Source organism: Festucalex cinctus, chromosome 11 (genome assembly GCF_051991245.1).
Source record: "Festucalex cinctus isolate MCC-2025b chromosome 11, RoL_Fcin_1.0, whole genome shotgun sequence".
In the NCBI taxonomy this organism is placed as follows: domain Eukaryota; kingdom Metazoa; phylum Chordata; class Actinopteri; order Syngnathiformes; family Syngnathidae; genus Festucalex; species Festucalex cinctus.
In genome coordinates, this window is record NC_135421.1 from 2107557 (window position 1) to 2120646 (window position 13090).

Sequence of the window (13090 nt, forward strand, 5' to 3'; positions counted from 1 at the left end):
CTGTACGTTGGGGTTTACCCCGGTGGACGAGAGGGTAGCCTCCCTCCGCCTTCGGGTGGGGGGACGGGTCCTGACTGTTGTTTGTGCATATGCACCAAACAGCAGCTCAGAGTACCCACCCTTTTTGGAGTCCTTGGAGGGTGTGCTGGAGAGCGCTCCATCTGGGGACTCCCTCGTCCTGCTGGGGGACTTCAACGCTCACGTGGGGAATGACAGTGAGACCTGGAGGGGCGTGATTGGGAGGAACGGCCCCCCTGATCGGAACCCGAGCGGTGTTCTGTTATTGGACTTCTGTGCTCGTCACGGTTTGTCCATGACGAACACCATGTTCAAGCATAAGGGTGTCCATATGTGCACTTGGCACCAGGACACCCTAGGCCGCAGTTCGATGATCGACTTTGTAGTCGTGTCATCGGATTTGCGGCCGCATGTTTTGGACACTCGGGTGAAGAGAGGGGCGGAGCTGTCAACTGATCACCACCTGGTGGTGTGTTGGCTCCGATGGCGGGGGAAGATGCCAGTCCGACCTGGCAGACCCAAACGTATTGTGAGGGTTTGCTGGGAACGTCTGGCAGAATCCCCTGTCAGAAAGAGTTTCAATGCCCACCTCCGGCAGAGCTTCTCCCTTGTCTCGGGGGAGGCGGGGGACATTGAGTCCGAATGGGCCATGTTCCACGCCTCCATTGTTGAGGCGGCCGATCGGAGCTGTGGCCGTAAGGTGGTCGGTGCCTGTCGTGGCGGCAATCCTCGAACCCGCTGGTGGACACCAGCGGTAAGAGATGCCGTCAAGCTGAAGAAGGAGTCCTATCGGGCCTTTTTGGCCTGTCGGACTCCGGAGGCAGCTGACGGGTACCGGATGGCCAAGCGGAACGCGGCTTCGGCGGTTGCTGAGGCAAAAACTCGGACATGGGAGGAATTCGGTGAGGCCATGGAAAACGACTTCCGGACGGCTTCGAGGAAATTCTGGTCCACCATCCGGCGTCTCAGGAGGGGAAAGCAGTGCACCGTTAACACTGTGTATAGTGGCGATGGGGTGCTGCTGACCTCGACTCGGGACGTCGTGAAGCGGTGGGGGGAATACTTCGAAGACCTCCTCAATTCCACCAACATGTCTCCTCTTGAGGAAGCAGAGTCTGGGGACTCTGGGGTGGGCTCTCCTATCTCTGGGGTCGAAGTCACTGAGGTGGTTGGAAAGCTCCTCGGTGGCAGGGCCCCGGGGGTGGATGAGATCCGCCCGGAGTTCCTAAAGACTCTGGATGTTGTGGGGCTGTCGTGGTTGACACGCCTCTACAACATCGCGTGGACATCGGGGACAGTGCCTCTGGATTGGCAGACCGGGGTGGTGGTCCCCCTTTTTAAGAAGGGGGACCGGAGGGTGTGTTCCAACTACAGAAGGATCACACTCCTCAGCCTTCCTGGTAAGGTCTATTCAGGGGTGCTGGAGAGGAGGGTCCGTCGGGAGGTCGAATCTCGGATTCAGGAGGAGCAGTGTGGTTTTCGTCCTGGCCGTGGAACAGTGGACCAGCTCTACACCCTCCGCAGGATCCTCGAGGGTGCGTGGGAGTTTGCTCAACCAGTCCACATGTGTTTTGTGGATTTGGAGAAGGCGTTCGACCGTGTCCCTCGGGGAGTTCTGTGGGGGGTGCTTCGGGAGTACGGGGTGCCGGGCCCCTTGATACGGGCTGTTCGGTCCCTGTACGACCGTTGCCAGAGTTTGGTCCGCATTGCCGGCAGTAAGTCGGATTCGTTTCCGGTGAGGGTTGGACTCCGCCAAGGTTGCCCTTTGTCACCGATTCTGTTCATAACTTTTATGGACAGAATTTCTAGGCGCAGCCGAGGCGTGGAGGGGTTCCGGTTTGGTGGCCTCAACATTGCATCTCTGCTCTTTGCAGATGATGTGGTGCTGTTGGCTTCATCAGGCCGGGGCCTTCAGCTCTCACTGGAGCGGTTCGCAGCCGAGTGTGAAGCGGCTGGGATGAGGATCAGCACCTCCAAATCCGAGACCATGGTCCTCAGTCGGAAAAGGGTGGAGTGTCGTCTTCAGGTCGGGGATGAGATCCTGCCCCAAGTGGAGGAGTTCAAGTATCTTGGGGTCTTGTTCACGAGTGAGGGTAGGATGGAGCGGGAGATCGTCAGGCGGATCGGTGCAGCGTCTGCAGTGATGCGGACTCTGTATCGGTCCGTCGTGGTGAAGAAAGAGCTGAGCCAAAAGGCAAAGCTCTCGATTTACCGGTCGATCTACGTTCCGACCCTCACCTATGGTCACGAGCTGTGGGTCGTGACCGAAAGAACGAGATCCCGGATACAAGCGGCCGAAATGAGTTTCCTCCGCAGGGTGTCCGGGCTCTCCCTTAGAGATAGGGTGAGAAGCTCGGTCATCCGGGAGAGACTCAGAGTCGAGCCGCTGCTCCTCCGCGTTGAGAGGAGCCAGCTGAGGTGGCTCGGGCATCTGGTTCGGATGCCTCTTGGACGCCTCCCTGGGGAGGTGTTCCGGGCATGTCCCACTGGCGGGAGACCCCGGGGACGACCCAGGACACGCTGGAGAGACTATGTCTCTCGGTTGGCCTGGGAACGCCTCGGGATCCCACCGGAGGAGCTGGTTGAAGTGGCTGGGGAGAGGGAAGTCTGGGTTTCCCTCCTGAAGCTATATATATATATATATATATATATATAAATATACATACATACATATACATATATACCTACATACATACATATACATATATACCTACATACATACATATATACATACATACATACATACATACATACATACATACATACATACATATATACATACATACATACATACATACATATATATATATATATATATATATATATATATATATATATATATATAAATAAAAAATAAATGTGTTTTTTTTTTAAGTGCTTACTTGAATAAATGATTGAACTAAATATCACACAAAGAATAATCCATTTTAAATATACAATCACACGTCATATTAAATATGTCATTTAATTGAAAACTGTTGGTTTGAATAAATTAATCTATGTAATACCATAGTGATTTTAGAATAAAACAAACCATTCAAACAAATTAAAAACGTAAAACTATTAAATTAAATGACATTTTAAATTAAATTTAAACACACGCATGCTCGCGAGGGGGAGGGGCGTTACTGCGCTTTCATAGGTGGACGAAGGACGACAGCTGTACTGTCCCTCAGAACTGGTCTGGTCCTGGGATAACAAACCATGAATTTTTAATGATTTTTTTAAATCAGCAATAATAGTCGAGATCTCATTTTTCAAATGAGTTTTATTTTGAAATGCAACATCAGATTTTGTTCAAAGTACTTTGGCTGAATACCTGGGGTGCTGCAGTGTCCCTCAGAACTGGTCTGCTCCTGGGATAACAAACCATGAATTTTTTATGATTTTTTGAAATCAGGGATTATAGTCGAGATTGCAATGTTCAAATGAGTTTTATTTTGAAATGCAACATCAGATTTTGTTCAAAGTACTTTGGCTGGATACCTGGGGTGGTGTAGTGTCCCTCAGAACTGGTCTGGTTCTGGAATAACAAACCGTTGTTTTTTTATGATTCTTTATTTTAAACCCTAAACCAGGTGTTGAGCAGCTTTTATTTTGAAGGTGGCCAACGCAGGGGCACGGCGGCACGTTACCGTAATGCACAGTATTAACAATCATTGGGGCGGCTGGCTTGACTTCGTCTTTTCGAGTGGTGGCTGGCCTGACCGCAGTTGTTAATTTGAGTTCCACACCAAAAAATATTTCAGGTGTTGTTTTATCCCACGTTGTGCTTGTGCACGTCTGTGAGGAAGCAGTCAGTAGCGTGTTGTGTATTAGTGTTGAGTACTCGGGACTATTCTGCAACTTTTTGGTGCTCACAAAATAGCAGTGCTGCTTACATTGCATAAATCTAATCAGCTTGGATGACATGCCAGTGGTCTGAACTGATTTGGTTAATCCTTTTTTTATGTGTGTGTGTGCGCGTGTTCTATTTATACAGGTTATTTTTACGCGACGGTGAACTATGAAGACATGTTACTCGTGTTTCTCAAAACAAAAGCCAGTATTCTGAACTGTTGTTGAAAAAGAAATTCATTCTTCTTTCTTGTGTTCTTCTGCTCACATCCAGATATTTAACAGATTTTAGAGTGAAGTTTGAGGAATCAGTATAAGTGTATTAAGTATTTGTTCATATATTTTTGATAACACGCCAAGACATAACTGTTGCTGAGTGATTGTTTCTTATGTTACAGTGTAGTATGGAGCGTGTGAGCAATATTCAGAGAAAAGCCAGTTGTCTGAACTGATGTTGACAGTACGTGATTATTGTTTCTCATATGCAAAACGTGTATTATTTTGGATTGTGTATTTTAAGCTAGTTTGTGTAATATTTTACATTTTTGCAGTTGCTAATATTGTATATTAATTTCTCACGTGTTCTCTGTAATTTTGGTCAAAAATATACCTTTTTACTAATTTGTATTTTTTGGACATTTTCATGTATTTCTGAATAATGTGTATTTTTATATTTACAAATGTCTAATACAATTAAGTAGAAAATTTTGTAAGTAGATACGCATTTTCCATGTAAATGCCCTAATCCGTTCCAAGCCTCCCAAAATTCACACATAAATGTTTTATAAAGCATAAAAATGCATCAAAACATGTAACAAATACATGTTACAATTAGATTACTGCAATAAATGAGAGTTGTGCATAATGTAAAAAAACAAAGAATAGAGTAAAGAATAAAAATGATGGTCATTTACCTTATATATACATAATATATATACATATATTTACCTTATATATACATTATATATATATACATATATATCGAAGACATGTTCAAACATAAGGGTGTCCATATGCGCACTTGGCACCAGGACACCCTAGGTCGCAGTTCGATGATCAACTTTGTAGTCATGTCGTCGGATTTATGGCCGCATGTTTTGGACACTCGGGTGAAGAGAGGGGCGGAGCTGTCAACTGATCACCACCTGGTGGTGTGTTGGCTCCGTTGGTGGGGGAAGATGCCGGCCCGACCTGGCAGACCCAGACGTATTGTGAGGGTCTGCTGGGAACGTCTGGCGGAATCCCCTGTCAGAAAGAGATTCAACGCCCACCTCCGGCAGAGCTTCTCCCTTGTCCCGCGGAACATGGCCCATTCGGACTCAATGTCCGCCGCCTCCATTGTTGAGGCGTCCGATCGGAGCTGTGGCCGTAAGGTGGTCGGTGCCTGTCGCGGCGGAAATCCTCGAACCCGCTGGTGTAAGGGATGCCGTCAAGCTGAAGAAGGAGTCCTATCGGGCCTTTTTGGCCTGTGGGAATCCGGAGGCAGCTGACGGGTACTGGCCAAGCGGAACGCGGCTTCGGCGGTTGGTGAGGCAAAAACTCTGACATGGGAGGAGTTCGGTGAGGCCATGGAAAACGACTTCCGGACGGCTTTGAGGAAATTCTGGTCCACCATCCGGCGTCTCAGGAGGGGAAAGCAGTGCACCATTAACACTGTGTATAGTGGCGATGGTGTGCTGCTGACCTCGACTCGGGATGTCGTGAATCGGTGGGGGAAATACTTCGAAGACCTCCTCAATTCCACCGACACGTCTTCCTTTGAGGAAGCAGAGTCTGGGGACTCTGAGGTGGGCTCTCCTATCTCTGGGGTCGAAGTCACTGAGGGGGTTGGAAAGCTCCTTTGTGGCAGAGCCCCGTGGGTGGATGGGATCCGCCCGGAGTTCCTCAACACTCTGGATGTTGTGGGGCTGTAGTGGTTGACACAGCATCGCGTGGACATCGGAGACAGTGCCTCTGGATTGGCAGACCGGGGTGGTGGTCCCCCTTTTAAAGAAGGGGGACCGGAGGGTGTGTTCCAACTACAGAGGGATCACACTCCTCAGCCTCCCTGGTAAGGTCTATTCAGGGGTGCTGGAGAGGAGGGTCCGTCGGGAAGTCGAATCTCGGATTCAGAAGGAGCAGTGTGGTTTTCATCCTGGCCGTGGAACAGTGGACCAGCTCTCCACCCTCAGCAGGATCCTCGAGGGTGCGTGGGAGTTTGCTCAACCAGTCCACATGTGTTTTGTGGCTTTGGAGAAGGCGTTCGACCGTGTCCCTCGGGGAGTCCTGTGGGGGCTGCTTCGGGATTACAGGGTACCGGGCACCCTGATACAGGCTGTTCGGTCCCTGTACGCCCGTTGCCAGAGTCTGGTCTGCATTGCCGGCAGAAAGTCGGATTCGTTTCCAGTGAGGGTTGGACTCCGCCAAGGTTGCCCTTTGTCACCGATTCTGTTCATAATTTTTATGGAAAGAATTTCTAGGTGCAGCTGAGGCGTTGGGGGGTTCCGGTTTGGTGGCCTCAGTATTGCATCTGCTTTTTGCAGATGATGTGGTGCTGTAGGCTTCATCAAGCCGGGATCTCCAACTCTGGAGCGGTTCGCAGCCGAGTGTGAAGCGGTTGGGATGTAGGTCAGCACCTCCAAATCCGAGACCATGGTCCTCAGTCGGAAAAGGGTGGCCAAGCGGAACGCTATATTTCTGAACATATATATATATATATATATATATATATATATATATATATCTTATTTTTTTTTTTAATCTTATTTTGATTTTTTTTGTAGACACTTGTACCCCTTCTGTCATAAGGACTCTCTTTAATTTCAAATGGCTTCTGAATACTATGGCAGAGTAGATTGTTGTAAGCTTTATACATTAGTTGTGCTATTACTGTACTTAGCTAGTACATGCACAGTATTTTTATTTTATTGTTCACTCTATTGTTTAATACATTAATGCACAGTATTTTAATTCAATGCTTTAAAGCTACATGCCAATTGTTCTGTTTAAGAACACAGTATCATTGTTTGTTCACTTCTAATAAAGGAGTGTATGTTGAAGTACATAGAATTTATTGCTTATTTTCTATTTTTACCGTGGTATCGAAATGGCATTGAGAATCGTGTAATTTCAGTGGTATCGGCATCGACTACTAAATTTCTGGTATCGTGACATCCCTACTCACGTTCACTGAAAAGATTCGTTCTAAAGAATGAATCGGACGTGACCGACACAACACTAACTTGAGTCCTTTGACTTGAAAAGACTGAGTTTACAAACCACCTCAGTGACTCCAACCCCAGAGATACGAGAGCCCACCTCAGAGTCCCCAGACTCTGATTCCTCAAAGGAAGACGTGTTGGTGGAATTGAGGTCTTCGAAGTATTCTCTCCACCGACTCACGACGTCCCGAATTGAGGTCAGCAGCACCTCATCTCCACTATACACAGGGTTGATGGTGCACTGCTCTCCTCTCCTGAGATGCCGGATGATGGACCAAAGCTCCACCCGTCTCTTCACCCGAATGTGCAAAGCATGCGGCCGCAAATCCGATGACACGACGACAAAGTTGATCATCGAACTGCGGCCTAGGGTGTCCTGGTGCCAAGTGCACATATGGACACCCCTATGTTTGAACATGGTTTTTGTTCTGGACGGTCCGTGATGAGCGCAGAACTCCAATGACAGAACACCGCTCGGGTTCTGATCGGGGGTCCGTTCCTCCCAATCACTCCACTGCAGGTCTCACTGTCGCTGCCCACGTGAGCGTTGAAGTCCCCCAGCAGAACGAGGGAGTACCCAGAGGGAGCGCTCTCCAGCACACGCTCCAAGCACTCCAAAAAGGGTGGGTACTCTGAGCTGCTGTTGGGTGCATAAGCACAAACAACAGTCAGGACCCGTCCCCGCACCCCAAGGCGGAGGGAGGCTACCCTCTCGTCTACCGGGGTAAACCCCAACATACAGGTGCAAAGCTGGGGGTGAATAAGTATGCTCACCCCTGCTCTGCGCCTCTCACCATGGGCAACTCCAGAGTGGAAGAGAGTCCAACCCCTCTCAAGAGGATTGGTACCAAAACCCAAGCCGTGTGTGGAGGTGAGTCTGACTATATTTAGTCGGAACTTCTCAGCCTCGCACACCAGCTTGGGTTCCTTCCCTGTCAGAGAGGTGACATTCCATGTCCCAAGAGTTAGCTTCCGTAGCCGGGTGTTGGACTGCCAAGGCCCCCGCCTTTGGCTGACGCCCAGCTCACTACGCACCCGGCCCCATTGGCCCCTCCCATAGGTGGTGAGCCCATGGGAAGGGGGACACACGTTACCTTTTTGGGCTGTGCTTGGCCGGGCCCCATGGATACAGGCCCGGCCAACAGACGCTCGCCTTCGAACCCCGCCTCCAGGTTTATGGCGAAAATCCCACAGGTAAGACTGGGAGAAGCGCCACTCACAGTTCACCGGTAAGTTTGCAAGGCGCGTATGTGCAGAAGGTCGGCTATATATTTTTTTGCTAACTATGGTAACTACACTCGGTCAAAAATATGTACTAGGATGAGCCCAAAAGATGTACATCCGCTGATTGGTTCTGTTTGGATCGGTTTGTCCTGCCTCATAAATGTGCTTGATGTCTGTGTCCAAACATACTCACCGGTACAGAAATGAGTCTGGTTTCCGGGCTACTTACCGCCAGGCCTGAGGACGGATCTATGAAGTCTGCCCAGAATCCTTCTCTTTGCAGTATGAGGCAGATCTCCTTCGCTCCATCTACAAACTACAAAGGTTATCGTTTAGTTACATGTATTTTGTTCGAGCACCTGCCCTTAAGATTCAGGGTTTTTTTTTGCCTCATAGTCTCGCGCAAAGGGCATTGAGTGACGAGCAATGCTGGAGGTCGTTCGGGAGTTATATTCGTAACTGTCATTGTATTTCGTTACTCCCGTTGGCCAGGTGGCAGTGCTGAAAACAGCACGGAACTCTGAATACCAGCGATGTCATGAAGACCCTGGAAAATATACCTCACTGAGGGGCTTCCGCAACAATACTAGCTTTACTTATTCTTTCAGTTCAGCTGACAACATTGACATAACTCAAAGAAGATATTTGGGCGCCAACAAACACACTTGGGGCTAACAGATAGAACGTAGAGCTCTTCCCGCTTACCTGATGCTATCGCAAGTAGAAACGTCTAACGGACAGCGCAAAAGAGTAGAAGCCACAAACCAACATGCCGGGAGAGCGCACAGGTTAAGGCCTCAGTATGCTTCTGCGAGAGGCTCGCGTCGAGGCGTCACGTTGGAGCTCCGCTCGTGCGTTTGCCTTCCGACTTGTGCGCAATACACATCGGTGTCTGCTGGAGTTTCACACCAAGTCCCGCTGTCGCTATGGCTGGGCCGCCACAGAGTGGCGATTCCTCTGCATTTTATGACGGATTCAGGAAGTTCAATTTAATTCAGAAACACGAAACAAAGCCGGGGGGAGAGTAAGTTCATCACCGTGGCAATTAATTATTGCCAATTTGCACCGGTGTCGGCCGTAAACTCGCCAAAACACAACAGCCGTGCGCTTAGCGAACACAGTTTTTTTTTTATTTTATTTTTTTTTTTTAGTTATTGTTGTTTTCCGCCTCTCGTCCCAGGCACATATCCACATGCACAGCCGTGGTCTCCGAGCAGGGAAGTCGATTTGCGCCGCCAGTTGCCTTCACGGAAACTATCTGGGCGGGGGGCGGGGAGAGAGAGAGAGAAAAAAAAGAAAAACGCCATCGAACGGACCAATCAGAAGCGAGCGACGCCCCGCCATCGACGTGCGTCCAAGAATTGGCGACGTGTGCACGTCGGCCGGCCACGAGCGACGCAGCACTTAAAATTCATGGCTCGCGTCGATCATGTGATCGACGGCGCTCATCGACGCGAGAGCAAACGTGGAGGCATAAATTAGGCTTTAATGGGCAGCAGGCTTTCTGTGGGAGGGGAGGCGGCAACCAGCCTCTTCAGCAACTAGACATAACAAAGCTGCAAAGCAAACAAAAGTGTACCGTTTGTGCCATCATAAGCTAGCAGAGGGTATGATAAGCGATCCATGGGCAGCACCCAAGTAAGTGTGGCGCAACAAGCGAGGAGAGAATACGAAAAACGGTACCTTCGCGAGCAAGTCCTTTTCAACTCAACTCAACTCAAGTTTATTTATATTGTGCTTTCAAACAGCCTGAACTGTCACAAAGCGCTTTACAGAAAGACAAAAAAACAAACATAACATAAAACATTAACACCAATACAATACAATCACAACAAATCAACACCAGCAAAAGCAAGTCAAAGCCCCAAGATGGCAACGTTTGCTAACATCCACAATAAGCACTGTTACCGTTTGTGCCGTCATAAGCTAGCAGAGGGCATGATAAATGATACCATAAAACATCAAAGCAGCTGGCGAACCACGGGTAGCAGCCGAGTAAGTAGAGTAGCGCAACAAGCGAGGAGAGACTACGAAAAACGGTACCTTCGCGAGCAAGTCCTTTTCAACTCAACTCAACTCAAGTTTATTTATATAGTGCTTTCAAACAGCCTGAACTGTCACAAAGCGCTTTACAGAAAGACAAAAAAACAAACATAACATAAAACATTAACACCAATACAATACAATCACAACAAATCAACACCAGCAAAAGCAAGTCAAAGCCCCAAGATGGCAACGTTTGCTAACATCCACAATAAGCACTGTTACCGTTTGTGCCGTCATAAGCTAGCAGAGGGCATGATAAATGATACCATAAAACATCAAAGTAGCTGGCGAACCACGGGTAGCAGCCGAGTAAGTAGAGTAGCGCAACAAGCAAGGAGAGAATACGAAAAACGTACCTTCTCATTCTTCAACCGTACCTTCAAGTTCTTATAAGCACAGCAAAAGGGAACAACGGTAGCGACAGCATCAGGTACGATACCGCAAGCCAGGAGAGGGTCAATACCATCACCAGCAAAAGAAATTCAAAGTAACCCCCAGCAAGACAGCAACAGTTGCTGACATACAAAATATGCACTGTTAATTTAAAGTGGCACACAACGAGGTGCTGAAAATCTGGTGAAGAGGGAAGGAAGCTCCAACGTCCTCACACAAGTCCATCAAAAACGAGAAAATACACAGCACCGTCGCAGCCAAGGGGGGTGGAGGACACCCGCAGCCCCGATCGACAAGATCACAGGCAATCAGCGACGGACAAGAACAGCAGCAAACAAAGTGAGTGAACCGCGCGAAGAGGTCAAAGAGAGACAGTGTTCAGTTTCCATCCATCCATCCATCCATCCATCCATCCCCGCTTATCCGGGGTCAGGTCGCAGGGGCAGCAGCTTTAGGAGGGAAGCCCAGACTTCCCTTTCCCGAACCACTTCAACCAGCTCCGCCGGCGTGATCCCCAGGCGTTCCCAGGCCCAGTACCCATGTATTCTTTCTCGAGTGACGGATGCGCATAGTGGATTTCCGTGCTGTTTCAGCACTGCCACCTGGCGGTGGGAGAGATGAAATAGAACTAGTTGTAAATATCTAAAAATAATCTTTTCAGTTCAAATAAATTCATGTGAGTGGTGCACACTTCTACCTCTGTAAAAATGGTGGGACAATACATTACAATATATTGTATTATTGTCTCTCACAGTATATATAACACCAGCACCAGGTCTCAATCTTCCCATTGGCCAACATCCAACTTTGCAAGCTAAACTACTAATATTTATTGATGTTTATACATGTGTGTCTGGCAAAAGGTATTGATATATTCGAATTCTGCATGTAATTCCCTTTAAAATGATATATAATACATGGATGTAGCTCAAAAGTTACAGAAGTTTTAATGTTGGTTGAAATCGCTAGTTTTGAGAAAAAGGGCTTTAAAGTTTTGTTACTTGCATCTTTCAAATGTCCATAGCAACCAGTACCTTAGGAAAAAAGATATGAACGTGAAATTTTCAAGAACTGTTCAAATATCAGCGGAAAGTCAATTCCAATAGCAGGCAAGGTCATTGTCCGAGATTTTAACCCTTTTTTGCTTACTTTAATGTGTCTATTACGCTGTTTGACTTCATATTCATGTACAATATTATTAAAAAAATAAAAAAAATAAAATAAAATAAAAACTAGTGTGCATCCTACTGCACTGCTAATTTTGTTTCATTGACCGTCACCACAGTCATTTAAAGCATAAACATTTGTCAGTCAAATTATAGGGAAACTCAACATGTCAATTTGCATGTGTTTGAATATTTGAATTTTTTTTTTTAAATGTTGGTCTCAAAGTTTGTCTAAAATTTTGTCATAATGGTCTAAAAAAGGTCTAAACTTTAACTTCCTGCAAGAACCCTGTAATTAGCTACAATTTTACATCTGTTTAAACACGTCATGTTCCGTGTGTTGGAAAATGGATGGATGACTTTTATATAAAACAATTAATTTATTTATTTATTTATTTTATATCCACCACAGGGCTGGGAATCTTTGATTGTCTCACGATTCGATTCGAATACGATTTTTGGGTCTACGATTTGATTCAGAATCGATTCTTGATTTTCGATTCAAAATTATTTGATTGACAAATGATTTCTGCTTCAATTTACAGATATGCACAACATTGTCATGATCTACTCCAGTCTGCTTTGCTTGACAAAATGACAAATAGAAACAAAGTCTTTTTTGTTTTTGTTTAAACATTTATTAATTTTGTATTGTAAGTGCCTTTTTCCACAAAAACAGCATGTGGGCTACAACTACCTTTTCCCCTTCTTCTTCATTTCTAATTTAAATAAAATTGATTTTTGGATATTAAATATCGATTCGATTAATAAATGAGAATATCAATTATTTTATGAATCGATTTTTTGGCACACCCCTAGGGCTCGCCACCGGTGGGAGGGGTGCAGAGTGGGCTGGGTGGCAGCCAAGGGCGGAGACCTTGGCGGACCGATCCCCGGCTACAGAAGCTGGCTCTTGAGACATGGAATGTCACCTCTCTGGCGGGAAAGGAGCTGCCTTGGGAGACCGAGAGATTCCGACCAGACATAGTTGGACTAGCCTTCACACACAACTTGGGCTCTGGTACCAATACTCTCGAGAGGGGTTGGACTCTCTTCCACTCTAGAGTTGCCCACGGTGAGAGGCGCAGAGCAGGTGTGGGCATACTTATGCACCAAACAGCAGCTGATAGGACCCACCCTTTTTGGTGTCCTTGGAGGGTGTGCTGGAGAGTGCTCCCCCCGGGGACTCCCTCATTCTGCTGGGGG

At 47.2% G+C, this 13090-nt stretch overlaps 1 protein-coding gene across 3 annotated transcripts in view; it reads right to left on the reverse strand.

Moving 5' to 3' along the window:
• The window catches only part of LOC144030661 (methylmalonic aciduria and homocystinuria type D homolog, mitochondrial-like), a 167251-nt gene that overhangs the window by 20709 nt on the left and 133452 nt on the right, over window positions 1-13090 (reverse strand). For all 3 annotated transcript variants that reach the window (XM_077537134.1, XM_077537135.1, XM_077537136.1), the window contains one exon: window positions 8509-8595. In XM_077537134.1, the coding sequence (XP_077393260.1) occupies window positions 8509-8595 (87 nt within the window). The remainder of the gene's footprint in view (window positions 1-8508; window positions 8596-13090) is intronic.